The following is an 18,466-nucleotide window of genomic DNA, read 5'->3' as shown; positions in this document are numbered from 1 at the left end:
CTCCAGAGAAAACAGCCCCAGTCCGTTCAGCTTCTCCCTGTAGCTTCAATCCTGGCAACATCCTGGTGAACTTTGTATAATCCTTGTAAATACTGTGTCACTCTTTGCACTGAGATCAGGTTATGATCCCCAGGATAAAGACTGGTCAGTTGAACATGGGGGAAAAATCAGCCCTGACCAAAATTAGCATCCTGTGGACTGAAGGTTTGCTCCTCAAGTCCAGACCTTGAAGGGGCAACCTCAGGGTTCTTGGGTTCCTCACTCAGTTGAACCTCGTGGTTGCACCTTGGCCTTCAAGTGTGTTCGATGCCAGGGTGTCCAAGTGATTGTCCTATTGCTGCTTGCCATCAGAAAGTGAGACGCTAGTATCTACCGACATGGGCAGCAAGGGGTAGGAGGGGTAGATTTGGTATGGTTTATTGTCACATACATGTATTTATTGCAAATTCAGCATTGTTTGTAGAATAGAACAATATAGAACAACATGGAACTATAAAACAAAACAACACAGAGCAGGCTCATTCGGCCCTCGATGTTGCGCCGACCTGGTGAACTATTCTCAGCTCATCCCCCTATACTAGCCCTTCATCATCTATGTGTTTATCCAGGGATTGTTTAAATCTCCCTAATGTGGCAGAGTTGACTACATTAGCAGGTCGTGCATTCCACGTCCTCACCACTCTCTATGTAAAGGACCTGCCTCTGACATCTGTCTTAAATCTATCACCCCTCAATTTACAGTTATACCCCTTCGTACAAGCTGACATAATCATCCTTGGAAAAATATTTTCACTGTCTACCCAACCTAAACCTCTGAACATCCTTATATGTCTCTATCAAATCCCCTCTTAGCCATCTTCATTCCAATGAGAACAGGTTCAAGTCTCTCAGCCTTTCCTCATAAGACCTTCCCTCCAGACCAGACAACATCCTGGTAAATCTTCTCTGCACCTTTTCCAATGCTTCCACATCCTTACCGAAATATGGAGACCAGAACTGTACACAATATTCCAAGTGTGGCCGCACTCGCGTTTTGTATAATTGCAGCATGATATTGCGGCTCCGGAACTCAATCCCTCAATGAAACCTAACACACCGTATGCCTTCTTCACAGCACTGTCCACCTGGGTAGCAACTTTCAGGGATCTGTGCACATAGACTCCAAGATCCTCTGCACATCCACACTACCAAGAATCTTTCCATTGACCCAGTACTCTGCCTTCCTGTTATTCTTCCCAAAGTGCATCACCTCACATTTAGCTGCATTGAACTCCATTTGCCACCTCTCAGCCCAATTTTGCAGTTTATCCAAGTCCCCCCGCAGCCTGTAACATTCTTCCACACTGCCTACTACTCCATCGACTTTAGTGCTGTCTGCAAATTTACTAATCCATCCACCTTTGTCTGCGTCTAAGTCATTTATAAAACTGACAATCAGCAGTGGTACCAAAACAGATCCTTGTGGCACACCACTAGTAACTGGACTCCCGGCTGAATATTTTCCATCAACCACCACTCGCTGCCTTCTTTCAGAAAGCCAGTTTCTAATCCAAACTGCTAAGTCACCCTCAATTCCATGCCACTGCATTTTCTCCAAAAGCCTACCATGTGGAACCTTATCAAAGGCTTTACTGAAGACCATGTATAGCACGTCAACTGCCCTACCCTCATCTACTTGCTTGGTCACCTTCTCAAAAAACTCAATGAGGTTTGAGAGACATGACCTGACGAATGCATGTTGACGATCTGAAATCAAATTGTTGCTTGCTCGATGATTATAAATCTTATCTCTTATAATCCTTTCCAAAACCTTTCCTACAACAGAAGTAAGGCTTATTGGTCTATTATGATCTGGGTCATCTCTACTGCCCTTCTCGAACAAGGGCACAACAGTTGCAATCCTCCAGTCCTCTGGCGCTAAATTTGTAGACAATGACGGCTCAAATATCAAAGCCAAAAGCTCTGCTGTTTCCTTCCCTAGCTTCACACAGAATACCATCCGGCCCAGAGGACTTGTCTACCTTCCCTCCTTCTTGAATTAATAATACCTGTTCGTAACTAACCTCGATCCTTTCTTGTCTAATATCTCGTACCTCATTCTTCTCCTGTACAATGTTCTCCTTTTCCTGAGTGAAAACTGTGAGAAATGTTCATTTAGCACCTTTCCGATCTCCACAGGGTCCACACTCAACTTCCACTTCTGTCTTTGACTGGCCCTGTTCCTATCATAGTTATCCTTTTATTCCTCACATACCTATAGAAAGCTTTAGGGTTCTCCTTTATTCTATTTGCTAAAGACTGCTCGTGTCCTCTCTTTGCTCTTCTTAACTCTCTCTTTAAATCCTTCCTTGCTGATCTGTAACTCTCCATCGCCTCATCTGAACCATCTTGCCTCATCAACACATAAGCCTCCTTCTTCTGCTTAACAACAGATGCAATTTCTCAAGTAAACCTCAGTTCCCTTACCTTATCACTTCCTCCCTGCCTGACAGGGACATACCTATCAAGGACACGCAATATCTGTTCCTTAAACCAGCTCCACATTTCCATTGTCTGCATCCCCTGCATTTTGCTACCCCATTCTATGCATCCTAATTCTTGCCTAATCGCACCTCATCTACTCCTTCTCAAGGGGCATAGAACAGACAACAGTACAGGCCCTTCAGCCCTCGACGTTGTGCTAACCTTTTATCCTACTCGAACATCAGATCAACCTCCATACCCCTCCATTTTACTCTTATCCATGTACCTATCCAAGAGTCGCTTAAATGTCCCTAATGTCTCCTAACAATGCTGGCAGTGCATTCCATGCATCCACCACTCTGTGTGAAGAACCTACCTCTAACATCTCCCCCAAACTTTCGTCCAATTACCTTAAAATGATGCCCCTTCGTGATAGCCATTTCCACTGAGAAAAAGTCTTTGGCTATCCACTTTATTTATGCCTCATCACCTTGTACACTTCTATCAAGTCACCTCTCATCCTCCTTCACTCCAATAAGAAAAGTCCTAACTCTCTCAACTTTTCTTCATAAGACATGCCCTCAGTCCAGGCAGCATTCTGTTAAATCTCCTCTGCACCCTCTCTAAAGCTTCCACATCCAGAACTGAACACCATATCCCAAGCTTTTTAGAGCTGCAGCATAACCTTGTGGCTCTTAAATTAAATCCCTCTGCTACTGAAAGCCAATACATCATATGCCTTCGTAACATCTATATCAACTTGAAGGGATCTGTCGACGTGGAACCCAAGATCCGTTTGTTCCTCCACACTGCCAAGAATCCTGCCTTTCACCCTGTAATCTTCAAATTCGACCTTACAAAATGAATCACACTTTTCTAGTTTGAACTCCATCTGCATTACTCAGCACAGCTCTGCATCCTGTCAATGTCCCATTGCAACCGACAACAGCCCCCCTCATGATCCACAACTCCACTGATTTTGGTGTCATCGGCAAACTTACTAACCCACCCTTCCACTTCCTCATCCAAACATGGCAAGTAACCATTTCAGACTGCCGAAAGGGCATCAGAGATTGTTGGCTTCAGAAACAAGCAGAAAGTACAAAAACAAAGAGTTACGACAAACCTTTGAAAAAACATTGTTCAACTGGTGAGCAGGAACAACTGCTCAAATTGCAAAGAAGTATTTCCAAGCCAATTACTTCACATTCCTTTCCCATTTTATTTGAAACTTCCCAGCTTGACAAATCAAGAGACCATTTGGCCAATTGTCCCTCGATTGGATGTTCAATGGTTGACTGCTGCTCTATCTTGAGAGATCTATCTTATTCATAACTTGCTCGCGCGGAATTTCCTGTCCAACATTCTTGCCATGATGACCTTCACAGAACATGTTACAGATCTGAAGAACACTCAACAATCTCCCAGATACACAGTCCCTGTCCCCCCCCGGGGGATTCCATCACAGAATGCTAATCAGACTGAAGACCATCCGGAAGGAAGACTTGCATTCACTGAGCACCTTGCATCACCTTGGTGATTTCTTCAGGAGTGCAGCCTAAGTTAATGGGCTTGCAGCTGCTAATTTCCACACATCAAGCTCCCACTAACTTATTAACAGGCAGGCCATTGTCTAACACTTGTTGAACGTCACATCAATTCCACCAGTCCTCCTTCACCAGACTGTGCAAGGGTCACCGAATGTGAAACGTTAATTCAGATTTCTCTCCATCGACCTGTTGAGTCTGTTTTGGGTTTCTGATTCCCAGCATCCACAGTTCTTTCGGTTTTTATTTAGAGCCGGTGAAGTGTTGGACAAACGGAGCCTCAGTACGGTGTCTGAACTGCAAGGTGACAGTGCAGCACACCCCCGGTACTGCAGTAGGAGCATCACCGCAGGCTGACCTGCTTAAACGTCTCAGGTGGTACTCAACAAACAAGGTGCCTCACAAAAAAAACACACAAGGCCTGCTGTGGTCTCCACAGCGACACTCAGACCTTACAGATCTCTCTCTGTCACCCACCCCGGACTGTGAACCTGGAGCATGTCTGAGGGAATAGTATCTATACTGAAATAAATCCGAGCTGTACATATGCAGGGCCCTGCATCTCAAGGGTCAGAGGGACATGGGGCTCAGACAGTAACTCATCAACAGTTGCCAGTGTCACTGTGCAATGCCTTCATTGATAAATCGCAGAGAACCTTAGTCTTCTTCAGTCTTTGTTTTATTTCACCACAAAACAGAATACTTTCCATGAATACACAGGCTTGACTTGACATTATTTGCTGCAGGTGGTGTGTGGGACATAATACAGATCTGGACCACATTACAGTCTGCCCCTGGATATTTACACTACAAGACATCACTGACAAACACAATATTTGGTTCCTGCAGCCCACCCAGCGCAGAGGCTGGCGGGAGGTAAACACCAACAGCACAACAATGTGCTGCTTCAGCCTTCCTCTGCCTGTGGGACTGCACCCCATTGGAATCTCAAAGTAGCAGCAAGGTTGGTGGTGTGTCAAATTCTCTGGGTAGGTGAGACGGGGACCAGAAGCTGCTGTGCAAAGCAGGTCTGAAGATGGTACAGCTCTCCCTAGTATGTACCCTGCAGCTGGACAGGACCTCTATTTGAGACCTTCCAGATGGGTAGCCAGAGATGAAGGTGGTGAAAGAGGAGGGGAACAATTTCAGTGCATAGTGTAGGCAGTAGCCTATCTGCCGGAGAGAAACGAGGCTGCAACTCTGATAAGACCCGTGCTCCTACCGTCAACAGGAGGGTCAGGAACAGGTCCCCCCATACTGGGCGGTTACCTTCTGTGCAATGTTGCAGCTTTGTGGGGTACTGGAGATGGGGGGGTTGCGAAAGAGATGTGTGCATGTCTGTGTGACTGTTGGTCACTGCACTGAACCAAGTCCTCAGCTTGGATACATCTGGACCTTGCTGTCATATCCAAGCATCCCCCCCTCCCAAATTGCGCTGTACATTGGGCACTCCTTCCCTGGACACAGCACAGCAGAGACACACTGACCTGCAGCGCACCGAATGTCAACAGGCTACTTTCTGGCCATTGGAACCACACTACACCCCCATCCACAGGAAGAACTGTTCCCCCACCCCCCACTCCCCAAAACACTATACAAAATACACAATGCCATGCTAATTCCACAGACGCAGCAGTGTGGCCAGGTCAGGAAGGAAAGCCCAGGGAGGGGCTCTGCATGCATGGTCCCATCTCTGGTTAGCAAGGCTGCAATGGTTGGGTTCAGCCCCAGAAACAACCCTCAGGTTCCTTGAGGGAGACAGCTTCAGCTGGGGTTTACCCCAGGAAGCAGCATGAGAAGTGCCTGGCAGAACTGAGGAGCAGCCTGCCACCCATCTCCCTGACAGAACCGTCTCAACACTGATACGGTCACACAGCCAGTACTGCAGTGTGTTTTGTCCCCACCTCCATAACCCATGTCATGTCTTGGTGACGGGGTGAGCAAGTGTCTCACGAAAATGAGTGCCACAGGTGACAGGCACAGATTCTTTTGAAAATTGGCTGCACAGACCCGTTGTGAGGCGCTGTAGGTGCGTGAGTTTGGCTCACACGAGAGCTGTACCTCTAAAAGGGCACAGTTTTGGGATGAGAGGTGGCAGAAATGAGATGAAATTACATATCCCGTCGATCCGCCGAGTTCACTTCCCCAGTGGGCGGGGGATAACAAGACACTGAATAAATAGGAGGAGCACACGGACTGATTTTCAGTCTGAAACGGGTTGAAAGGTCAGGAATGTGACGTTGAGGCAGCGGTGAGATCAGTCATGATGGTGTTGAATAGCAGAGCATGCTCAAGGGTTTTAATGGCCTGCTCCTAGCTTTAATGTTTGCGTGAACCTCATTTGGGGAAATTGGAAAAAGGTTTCTGACTGCATTTCTGTCTGGACTGACTTGGAAGTGAACTCCGGGCACCAGTCAAAGTGACGAGGGAGTGATCAGGGTGGGGGTCAGTGAGGAAAATTGCTCAGCTTTCCCAGCATGGTCTGTGGGTGACTCAGCAGAACAGGGCATGCACTGGGTCACCTCATGGGGATCTGAGGCTGGAATGACACAAACTCTGACTAAACCCACAGACCTGAACCCGTGGTCACAGGATATCCCTCCACTCTTATTCTGGGGAGTGAACACCAGGCACTGGTCTCAGTGAATACAGTACGGTGTAATGTTCAGATGGGGCACTGATGTTAACTCTCCAGAACATGCCGGTTCAGCACATTCCTGCACTCAAACCCTCAGCACCTTCAGAAATGCACTTATTTCTTACAACCATGATGTAGCATTGCCTTGGAATGATCTGGATTTTATTTGTGAAGTTTTAGATGCGAGCATAATTTGAACAATAAAAGATTTGCGTTGATAAATTTTAAAAAAGGTGGGGGGAAATCAGTCGCATTAACTTCATGAACTAATTAAATCTGAATGCTCTGGTGTCTTGCTGGTCCATTTAATTCCCTTTCTTTGCACACATATTGTGTGTACGTGTATGTGTGTATGTGTGTGCGTGCGGGTGTACGTGTGTGTACATGTAAGTGCGTGTGTCAGTCATATGTGCACTTGTTACAGTGCTGCACAAGGTCCCATTATAAATATGTGCAAATGTTGCCCCCCCCCCCGCCCACAAACCCTGTCCCAAAAATAAAAGGAGAAGCGAGTTTACACGGCGAGGAGAGGCTGGATGTTTCCTGGTCCACATCCCTGAAGCGCTGGCTCTCTATACGTCCAGTTTGAAAGCAGGGTTGGAGAGTTTCCGCTCCTGAGTTGTAGACAGCTTGGTCTTCGGATAGGGTTTGTGACAGTCCTGGTCAGACAGGGATGGGTAGTGCTGCCGGTAACTGGTGTATGCCACCGTCAATCCAATCAGGGAACCAGCCACTACATCTGCAAGACAAGGATCGCACGTTATTCCCGGGGGACAAGCAGGAGGAGGCCATTCAGCCCGTCGGTCCTACCCGCTCTTTAATACCATCATGAGTGCATGGGACACATTCCCACTTCCATCTGGACCATCCGGACATTTGGAGATGAACATTTGGTCCCCATCTCCAGATCATTGACAAATAGCAGTACCAACTGAGACCCAAGCACCGTACTCGTCATGGCCTGCCAAAGGGGGAATGCCCCATTTATTCTGACTGTCTGTGAACCAATCACTAATCTAGACCAGCATCTGATCTTCAATCCCATGTGCTTTCATCATTCCAACTTGCCTTCTCTTCTTTTCCTCACAATGAATCCTGTGGACTCTGTCTGTAACACTCCGTGGAATAGAAGCTTTCGCACTCTAGTTTTATCTTTCTTACCAGAGTGCTTTCAAATAATATTCTCCCTTTCCTTCACAGATCCTCCGACCTCCTTGACTGAGTCCTTAAATCCTCGGGTTTGCGACTTTATTAACTTCTTTGAAAAATCAGATGTCATCCCCTTCCATTTGTTTGTCAGCCACAGCGAACTGATCATTTTTTGACAGTATATATGGTTACAAGTACAGACCCTAACAAGAGACCATTCAGCCCATCATGCCCACACTACCCTCTGGCTAGGTTTGCAGCCTTTCACACATTGTCCTGGAGGTTCTGGCGTCCCAACGGACTGCCCAGAAGTTGCCTCATGGAACAACAGCAAGGTCTCAGGCTGGGAGATCTACCCTTCCCCCAGCCTCTCTCTGAAAAGGTTCTTCCTCAACTCCAGTCTGAGCCTTCCACCTCTTCCCTGAGAAGGACACCCCCAGTGCTTCATCACTGTGAAAAGTGCCTTCCTCTCCACCCGACTGGTGCCCGTCTTCACTTCCAATGACATGTCCATCAGGTCTCCTCCCAATCTTCCGCAGACAACAGCCTCCCCGCCAAACCAAGCAGCATCTGGCTAAGTCCCCTCCACACAGCTTCTCTCATGTAACCACCTCCTTCCTGTCATATGATAATCAGAAGTGCACTCAGTGCTCTCTCTGGGACTGAGGAGAAAGTGAGGACTGCAGATGCTGGAGATCAGAGCTGAAAATGTGTTACTGGAAAAGCGCAGCAGGTCAGGCAGCATCCAAGGAGCAGGAGAATCGACGGTTCGGGCATGAGCCCTTCTTCAGGATGTTCCTGAAGAAGGGCTCATGCCCGAAATGTCGATTCTCCTGCTCCTTGGATGCTGCCTGACCTGCTGCGCTTTTCCAGCAACACATTTGCAGCTCTACCTGGGACCTGGCCAGCATTTCATACAGTTGCAGTAACATTGCTGTGCTTGTGTGTTCTGTACCTTGGCTAACAAAAGTGAAGTATCTTACATGCTGTCCACCAGCACATGGACCAGCCCTGCTACCTTGAGGCTATGCACTGGAATGTCCCTCTGATTTCACTGGATCCCAGGCTCCTACCTTTCACACTGTAACCCCTTGCCTTGCCCAAGTGAACCATCTCACAGTTTTCCTGGATTAGATTCCATTTGCCACTGTGGTCTGTCCAGATGACTGGTGTGTGATAGCCTCCTACACGGCCATCTCCTCTCTATTTACCACTCTGCCCACTCCCTATGCTTATGTCCAAGTTAGCAATGTAGACCACCAACAGCAGGGACTCCAGCAGCAAGCCATGTGCTGGAACTGCAGCCACACAAAAATCCTCCACAGATAGTCACCTTGCTCCCTGGGTCTCACTGTGCCAAGGAACCCATGGCCTTTTCACGTCTTGCCCAGACTGCACCCAGGAAGCTTCTCTCAAGCCTTGCTAATGTTCACAGTGGCCACATCAAATTCCTGATCCTCATCAACATTCCTGGTGACCTCCTCAAAGGATCGTAGCTCTGAGTTGCCGAGGTCTGGTCATGCCTTTTCATCCATTTCCCCAATCCATCTCGTCCAATTTGTACCTAATGCCTTCCGAATTTTCCATCTTCAAATTGAGCACCCTTGCTTGCTTTGGAGTGCACTTCCTCACCTTCAAACCTCACGTACAATTCCAAAAAACCATGGTCAGACAGAACACACGGTTCACATTCCCAGAATGACAATTCCCTGTCCAAGGGTACTCACGGATTGGAACCAGGGATCTTGTGATCCGCAGTCCAATGGGCCATCACTGGGTTACACTTCCTCCTACTGAGCATTCCCTGAAACACAGCTTCACCGAGCAGTTGCTGCCTGTCTACACCTGCTATAATTTCATCACAGATTGGGACGACAGAATCATCGTACATCCCAGTACGCATCCAAACTCATTTCAGCCCCGAGCCCCACACAGGGTGTGGAGACTGGGTGACAACAAGTCCAGTCCCAGGAGGAGGTATTCAGTTGCATCTTTGAGGAGGAGACCGAGGCAGTGTGCGAGGAAGGAGACTGGCGCTGAAACAGTTTACGGCACAGGAGGGGGTTATGTTCAAAATCAGGAATGTGCACAAGACCAGAGTTGGAGGAAGTTGGGGAGCAGAGAGGATTGCAGGGTTGAGCCGATGTCAGATTTGGGAGAGACACCATGAGAAGATACATATAAAAAAACGAGGGAAGGGAAAATGGAAGCTGTGTGGGTGTGGCAGCCAGCGTCCATCTGTCAGTCAGTCACTCAGTCAGCGTACAGATGGGGAAAATGGACTGGAGAATTCCAACAGCTCATTTCCACAAGACATCCTGCTCAGAAAGCAGGGCCTGAGCAGGTCAATGGTGCTCATCAAGCTCAGGTCACTGCAACAACCAGTAGAGACAGACAAGGAAACCAACAGCTCCAAGGGACGTGAGGTCTTTCCTGCCCACTGCAAGCTCCAGTCAGAATTTTCCCAACGCAGCAGCTGAGGGATTGTCAGCTGGGAATACGCAGCCGGCAAAGGGACACTGCAGGAGAGAGAGGGTGTCAGACAGCGGAGAGAAAGAGTGATAGAGTGTGTGGAGTGAGAGTGTGATAGCACGGGGAGGGGGAGAGCGAGCGCGCGGGGGACAGATAGAGAGCAAGGGACCGCAGGGGAGCGCGAGAGCGGGGGAGCGTAAGCGCAAGACAGCACGGGCGCGAGAGAGTGCCAGGAAGTGCGAGCGCGAGAGAGCGCGGGGGAATGCGAGGGAGCGCAAGAGCATGCATGGGAGCACAAGAGAGAGTGGGCAAGCTCGAGCAAGAGAGCACAGGGGTATGCGATTGCGAAAGAGCATGGGGGAAGCACGCAAGAGCACGAGCATAAGTGTGTATGGGGAAGCGCGAAAGAAAGCGTGGGCGAGAGCATATGCCAGACACAGCATGCACCAAACACACTGTGACAGAGAGAGAGAGAGAGAGAGCGAGAGTGTAAGATTGCGTGAGAGGGAGAGTGTGCAATAGAGGACAGAGTGTGAAAGAGAGAGAGAAATAATGTGAGAGACAGAGTGTGAGCATGGCTACTTCGCAGTGGGCTGGGGGACGGTGCAGTGAGGGGTGGGACTGTCAGTGCGGGGCTCTTACCTTGCCAGTGGTGTCTGTAATCACAGGCGCGGGACAGTGCGATCATGGCCGCGATGTAGACGGGCAGCAGTGTTGCACACAGCCTCCAGCCTTTGCCACGGCCCCTCGATGAAAAACAGTGCAGCTTCCCTCCCAGGTAGAAGGTGGTGAAGCCCAGCCCGGCAAACGCAACTGTGTGGGAACAACAAGAACAAGAACCACGATAATAACCGGGTGATACGGCTCAAACACAGGCTCGACTCAACAGCCAAACTCCCTCCTTCACTCTCATGGGGGTTCAGCTTGGGAGGGAGGGGGAAGGAGGGGACAGGTGGAGAGCATAACAACACTACCCCTCTGCAAACAACACTGACTGCGACAGCTTCCTCAGCGAGCAGTTCAACACAGCCAAATCCACACCACCCCAGTGTCAGCCACCTCTGACCAAACTGACAGCTGAAAGCTTATCGGGAGGAAGAGAGGGGCTAGGGATTCAAGGTGACTATCTGATCAGCCATGACCATACGGAATGGCAGAGCAGGGCTGGAGGGGTTGAAGGGCCTGTTCCTGCCTTTTCTGCTCTGGTGTCAGACACCATGCTCAGTGAGAGGCTGCTCATCTGCATCATCACTGCAAGTGCCTGGGTTACAGGAACTGCCCAGTGTGGTCAGCATCTCGGGAGAGTGAGTGACAAACAGCCTGAGCTCGAGCTGAATAATGCATTCCATCTTCCATTGGTGCCACAGACTGACACAAGGTGACCTTCACCAACCGATACACAGTGAACTTCAGGTCAGTACACTCGACCATCCATCAGCTGGGGGAGGGAGTGAGCAAATAACTTCCACAAGTGAGATGTCTGACCATCTCCCCTCACTGTTCATTGGCATTTCCTTCCCTCAATCATATCTGCGTCCTGGGGTCTGTTATTGAAACCAATCATCAATTCATGGCTCATCAGGACAGAATCTGAACTGCGCTGGCATTCTAACTATCTTGTTTCAGCAGCAGGAAGAGCAGGAGCATCAACCAGGGGGTGATGGGAAAGAGAAGCACTGATTTCAAAGCTTCCCTTGTGAATAGGCAGAGCGCACGCTGAGCAGGAGCGGACACGGGACTACTGAGTAAGTCAAGATATATTTGGGCAGTTACCCGAAACACTACTTCAGTAGTGTCTCTCACCCATCCTCCTCCTGCTCTAATAAAAAAAAGGTTCTATTCACCAGATTGGTAAGGTAATTAGCTTTTTTTTGGTTCTTTATTTTTCTCCAGTCTCTTTGGGAATTTACAACAGTGGGGATGGAGGTTTGGTCAGTTGAATATTCCTCCTGTACAATGTGGGAGCTAAGGGTCACCATAGTGTCCCTGGTGACCTCACCTGCGGGACATGAACCCATATCCAGCTCCTCGGAAACTGCATGAGGGAACTGGAGCTGGATGCACTTCAGATCACTCGGGAGGTGGAGGGGGTTATTGAGAGGAGTTACAGGCAGGCAGTCACACCTCATGTGCAAGAAAAAGGCAGATGGGTTACTGTCAGGGGACAGGAAGGGAACCGGCAGACAGTGCAGGGAATCCCTGTGGCCATTCCTCTTAATAACAAGTACACCGTTTTGCATACTGTTGGGGGCGGGGGAATGGCTTACTGGGGTAAGCCATGGTCTCTGGCACAGAGTCTGTCCCTGTTGCTCAGAAGGGAAAGGGAGAGAGGAGCAGTGCATTCGTCATTGGGGACACCATAGTTAGGGGGACAGATAGGAGGTTCTGTAGGAACAAGAGAGACTCACAGTTGGCGTGTTGCGTAACCAGGTGCCAGGGTCCGTGATGTCTCGGATCGTGTTTTTGGGATCCTTGCGGGAGAGGGGCAGCAGCCCCAAGTCATGGTCCACATCGGCACTAACGACATAGGTAGGAAAAGGGATGGGGATTTCAGGCAGAAATTCAGGGAGTTGGGTTGAAGCTTAGAGCTAGAACAAACAGAGCTGTCCTCTCTGGTTTGATGCCCGTGCCACGTGCTAACGAGGTGAGGAATTGGGAGAGAGAGGAGTTGAACACGTGGCTACATGGATGGTGCAGGTGGGAGGGTATCCGATACCTGGATAATTGGGGCTCATTCTGGGGTAGGTGAGACCTCTACAAGCAGGATGGTCTACACATGAACCAGAGGGGTACCAAGATCCTGTGAGGTGAGGAAATTTGCTAATGCTGTTCGGGAGGGTTTAAACTAATTCAGCAGGGGATTGGGAATCTAAATTGCAGTTCCAGTGTCCAAGAGATTGAGAGCAGTGAGGTCAGAAATATGGTTTCAAGGTTGCAAGAATGCACTGGCAAGCAGGAAGGTGGGTTAAAGAGTGTCTGTAACGTCTGGAATAAGGTGGATAAACTTGCAGCATAAGTTGGTACCTGGATCTTCGAATGCTGTGTTCATTTTGGAGACATGGATGGAGCAGGGACAGGAATGGTTGTTGCAGGTTCTGGGGTTTAGATGATTCAGTAAAGACAGAGAAAATGGTAAAAGTGGGGGAGGTGTGGCATTGTTAGTCAAGGACAGTATTACGGTGGCAGAAAGGATGTTTGAGGATTCGTCTACTGAGGTAGCATAGCTGAGTTTAGAAACAAGAAAGGAGAGGCCACCCTGTTGGTAATTTTCTATCGGCATCTGAATAGTTCCAGAGGTGTTGAGGAAAGGATAGCAAAGATGATTCTGGATAAAAATGAGAGTAACAGACTAGTTAATGTGGGGGCTTTAACTTTCCAAATATTGACTGGGAATACTATAGTTCAAGTACTTTAGATGGGTCAGTTTTTGTCCCATGTGTGGAGGAGGGTTTTTTGACACAGTATATAGACAGGCCAACAAGGGGTGAGGCCACATTGGATTTGGTATTGGGGAAAGAACCAGGCCAGGTGTTAGATTTGGAGGTGGGTGAGCACTTTGATGATCGTGACCACAATGTTTACTTTAGCAATGGAAAGGTATACCGTAGGGCAAGAGTTATAAGTGGAGAAAAGAGAATTATGATGCATTCAGGCAAGATTTAGGATGCATAGGATGGGGAAGGAAACTGCAGGGGATGGGCACAGCTACTGCAGGTCCTTGATAACTATGTACCAGCCAGGCAGGGAGGAAGTGGTCGAGTGAGGGAGCCGTGGTTTACTAAGGAAGTTGAATCTCTTGTCAAGAGGAAGAAGGAGGTTTATGTTTGGATGAGACGTGAAGGCTCAGTTCTGGTGCTTGAGAGTTACACGTTAGCCAGGAAAGACCAAAAGAGAGATCTAAGAAGAGCCAGGAGAGGACAGGCGAAGTCATTGGCAGATAGGATCAAGGAAAACCCTAAAGCATTTTACAGATATATCAGAATAAAAGAATGACTAGATAAGATTACTGCCAATTAAGGATAGTAGTGAGAAGTTATGCGTGGAGTCAGAGGAGATGGGGAAGCGCTAAATGAATATTTTTTGCCAGTACTCACACTGGAAAAAGACAATGTTGTCAAGGAGAATACGGAGATACAGGCTACTAGACTAGGTGTGATTGAGGTTCACAATGAGGACGTGTTCGCAATTCTGGAAAGAGTGAAAATAGATAAGTCCCCTGGGCCAGATGGGATTTATCCTAGGACGCTCTGGGAAGCCAGGAAGGAGATTGCAGAGCCTTTGTCTTTGATATTTGTGTCATCATTGTTGACAGGAATAGCCCCAGAAGACTGGAGGATAGCAAATGTTGTTCCCTTGTTCAAGAAGGGGTGTAGAGACAACCCTGGTAATCACAGACCAGAGAGCCTTACTTTGGTTGTGGGTATCGTGTTGGAAAAGGTTGTCAGAGATAGGATTTATAATCATTCAGAGAGGAATAAGTTGATTAGGGATTGTCAACATGGTTTTGTGAAGGGTAGGTCGTGCCTCACAAACCTTATTGAGTTCTTTAAGATGGATCAAAAAGTGGATGAGGGTAAAGCAGTAAATGTGGTGTATATGGATTTCAGTAAGGCATTTGATAAGGTTCCCCATGGTAGGCTACTGCACAAAATACGGAGGCATGGGATTGAGGGTGATTTCATGGTATGAATCAGAAATTGGCTAGCTGAAAGAAGACAGAGGGTGGTGGTTGATGGGAAATGTTTATCCTGGAGCTCAGTTACAAGTGCTGCACCACAAGGATCTGTTTTGTGGCCACTGCTGTTTGTCATTTTTAATAAGTGACCTGCATGAGGGCATTGAAATAAATATGCAGATGACACGAAGGTCGGTGGAGTTGCGGATAATGCTGAAGGATGTTGCAGGTTACAGAGAGACATAGATAAGCTGCATAGAGCTGGGCCGAGAGGAAGCAGATGGAGTTTAATGTGGATAAGTGTGAAGTGATTCACTTTGGAAGGAGTAACAGGAATAAAGAATACTGGGCTAATGATAAGATTCTTGGTAGTGTAGCTGAGCAGAGAGATCTCAGCGTCCATGTGCATAGATCCTGACAGGTGCCACCAAGGTTGATAAGGTGGTTAAGGCGGCGTGTGGTGTGTTAGCTTTTATTGGTAGAGAGATTGAGTTTCGGAGCCACAAAGTCATGCTGCAACAGTACAAAACTCGGGTGTGGCCGCACTTGCGTGCATTGTGTACTGTTCTCGTCACCACATTATTGGATGGATGTGGAAGGTTTGGAAAGGGTTCAGAGGACATTTACTGGGATGTTGCCTGGTTGGGAGGGAAGGTCTTCTGAGGAAAGGCTGAGGGCCTTGAGGCTGTTCTCGTTGGAGAGAAGAAGGTTGAGAGGTGACTTAATTGATTCATATAAGATAATCAGAGGGTTAGATAGGGTGGACAGGGAGAGCCTTTTTCCTCGGATGGCGATGGCTAGCACGAGGGGACACAGCTTTAAATTGAGGGTGATAGATAGAGGACAGATGTCAGAGGTAGTCTGTTTAATCAGAGAGTAGTAGGAGCGTGGAATGGACTGTCTGCATCAGTCGTAGGCTCGCCAACTTTAAGGGCATTTAAATGGTTCATTGAATAAACATATGTACGAGAATGGAATAGTGTAGGTTAGATGGTCTTCAGATTGGTTCCACAGGTCGGCACAACGTCGAGGGCCAAGGGCCTGTGCTGCGCTGTCATGTTCCAAGTTCGATATTGTGGCTTTAAGAGCAGGTGAGAGGGTAAGAATACTGCAGTGAGTACTCCCCAAAGCCTGTCCATCATCCACAAGGCAGGAGTGGGATGGAATACTCCCCACTTGCCTGGATGGGGGCAGCTCCAATAACACGCAAGCAGCTTAACACCATCCAGAACAAAGCAGCCCCCGCTTGAGTGGCACCACATCCACAAGTGTTCACTCCATACATCACCGACCCTCAGTAGCAGCAGTGTGTACCATCTACATGATGCACTGCATTAATTCACCAAAGATCCTCAGACAGCACCTTCCAAACCCACAATTTTGAGGATTTCGAGGGACAAGAGTAGCAGAGAGACCTGAGCTGGCTATCAGCATTGTTTTGATCCTGTTGAGTGTAAATCCTCAAAAACCCTCCCAAATAGCATTCTGGCTCAACTTCCACCCGAAGGACTGAAGTGATTTAAGGAGTCAGCGCTCCCCCACCACCTTCTCCAGGGCAATTAGGGACAGGTAACCAGCAAACCCCACATCCCATGAAGGAGGACAATGAAGGATCCAGGCGGGCGGGGATATCGTGGATGTGTCTCCGCGGTTACCTAATGGACGTGTGGTCAGTTGTACTTACAGGAGGAGTGACCACTGGGAAAGCTCTTCCGGCCCTCCATGATGGAGCCGGGGTCACCGGTACATTGCATGTCCTCCGTTACCACTCCATCCGGGAAGCAGCGGTAAAAATAATCCGGACGTGGCCTGCAGAGCAGAGGACACAGTCACCAGCTTGAACTTTCACAGCGCATGGCCCATGTGTCAGCCCTGCCCAGCTACCACCTTCTCTGTCAAATCATTTCGACGGTGAGAGATCCAAGACAAATGGGAGGCACCCACTGACAATCCCAGCAGCAATTCTGGTCAAACCGCATTTGCCAGAGAGTAGTCACAACAGTCTCCCTCACTGTCCAAAATACACAGAGAACCAAACACCACAGATACATTCCCAAAGTTGCAACAGAAGGAAATCAAAGCCAGCATCAACACTGGTCAGAGAGATGTACAGCACGGAAACAGACCCTTCGGCCCATGCCGACAGATATCCCAACCCAATCTAGTCCCACCTGCCGGCATCCGGCCCACATCCCTCCAAACCCTTCCTATTCATATACCCATTCAGATGCCTTTTAAATGTTGTCATAAATGCAACTAGTAACAAGTGCAACTTTGTCCCTGTCAGTCTGAGTAAACACTGCACAGCCCTGTGGGACAAAGGGATCCAAGTGTTTTGGTGGATGTCTACTGCTCTTTAAAGGTTGGGGAGATTAGCCATGACCTGGTCGCTGCTGAGGATAAGGTGCTGGGAGTCATTCAGAGAATAACTGGCATGACCAGGCGTCGAATGATGCTCTGTCACAGCACTGTGGTCAGCCATTCTGTACCAGAACACAGTTAGTCCCCAATGTGCCTTTCTGGAGATAACCCAATGTGTGTCAAGGTCCAACCCCTGGACAACTCCAAAGCCCATGTGCTGATGACTTGTTCAAGTTGAGGTGCTGAATCACCACGTTAAGGGTGAACGGTTTCAGAGCTATCACTGGGGGTGAGCCGAGATGCAACACACAGGGTTTTGAAATCCCCAGACGATGAATTACATCTTCAGCTTTCAGGTCCAGACCCTGCTCGGATGCTCAGGCCGTCCAGTGGGACATAACCCCCTGCACTATCGCTGCAGGAAAATGTCACGTGTGTCCTGACTTACCTTCCAATCACAAGTTTCAAAGTGTTTGTGATCACTCCATTTAGAACCAGACCCAGGGAGGCAGCTGCATGGGAAAAGACAACAATTAGCGATGCCCGAAGCATGGGGAGCGAGGAGGGATTACAGACAGTCACTGATCAGTGAGTACATCAGAGATCCGGAGAAAGTCCCACCCTCTCGACTTGCCAAGGCTGGTGAGTGCAGGCAGAAGGATCAATTTCACTCCTGAGGGAGTGACGGTGTGGGTGTAAAACATTTCTCCTGTCCCTGAAGGGAGCTGTTTCAGACCAATATCTGACACCCAACCCCCCAAGCAGCACCCAGTTACAATCAAACAAAGTCCTCAGTCGGGCTGCTTACTTGGGATCTTGCTGTGCACCCATTGGCAGTTGCATTCGCCTGCTCAAGAGGCCTGTGGAATGGTGTGCGTCAGAAAGACTCCCTCCGTTTATTCCAAGAGGAACATTCTTCCGCTGGGCCCTGGCTTCCCGTGGAGACTAAACGTACAAAGGTCGCTCACCTAGACAACCCTCCTTCACATCCCCGTTTTCTGATCGATTCAGCACCTTCATCAGCAGGATCACCATCAGTGGAGTCAGGAATGAAATGGCCTGGTAGGGGGAGAGAGGGGGGGAAGATAGGGAGGAGGGGAGAGAGGGAGGAGGGGAGAGAGGGAGGAGGGGAGAGAGGGAGGAGGGGAGAGAGGGAGGAGG

The 18,466-nt window shown here is 48.7% G+C and overlaps 1 protein-coding gene across 3 annotated transcripts in view; it reads right to left on the bottom strand.

Moving 5' to 3' along the window:
• Positions 1-4,671: 4,671 nt before the first annotated feature.
• The window catches only part of LOC122543031 (phospholipid phosphatase 4-like), a 21,347-nt gene continuing 7,552 nt past the window's right edge, over positions 4,672-18,466 (bottom strand). For all 3 annotated transcript variants that reach the window (XM_043681222.1, XM_043681220.1, XM_043681221.1), the window contains exons 5-9: positions 18,274-18,364; positions 17,754-17,817; positions 16,629-16,753; positions 10,912-11,082; positions 4,672-7,387 (exon numbers count right to left, since the gene is read on the bottom strand). In XM_043681222.1, the coding sequence (XP_043537157.1) occupies positions 7,221-7,387; positions 10,912-11,082; positions 16,629-16,753; positions 17,754-17,817; positions 18,274-18,364 (618 nt within the window). In that variant the 3' untranslated portion in view covers positions 4,672-7,220. The remainder of the gene's footprint in view (positions 7,388-10,911; positions 11,083-16,628; positions 16,754-17,753; positions 17,818-18,273; positions 18,365-18,466) is intronic.

This window comes from Chiloscyllium plagiosum, chromosome 42 (assembly GCF_004010195.1).
Source record: "Chiloscyllium plagiosum isolate BGI_BamShark_2017 chromosome 42, ASM401019v2, whole genome shotgun sequence".
Lineage (NCBI taxonomy): Eukaryota > Metazoa > Chordata > Chondrichthyes > Orectolobiformes > Hemiscylliidae > Chiloscyllium > Chiloscyllium plagiosum.
The sequence above is the reverse complement of the archived record's forward strand: the minus strand, read 5'-3'. Positions and strand labels throughout refer to the sequence as shown.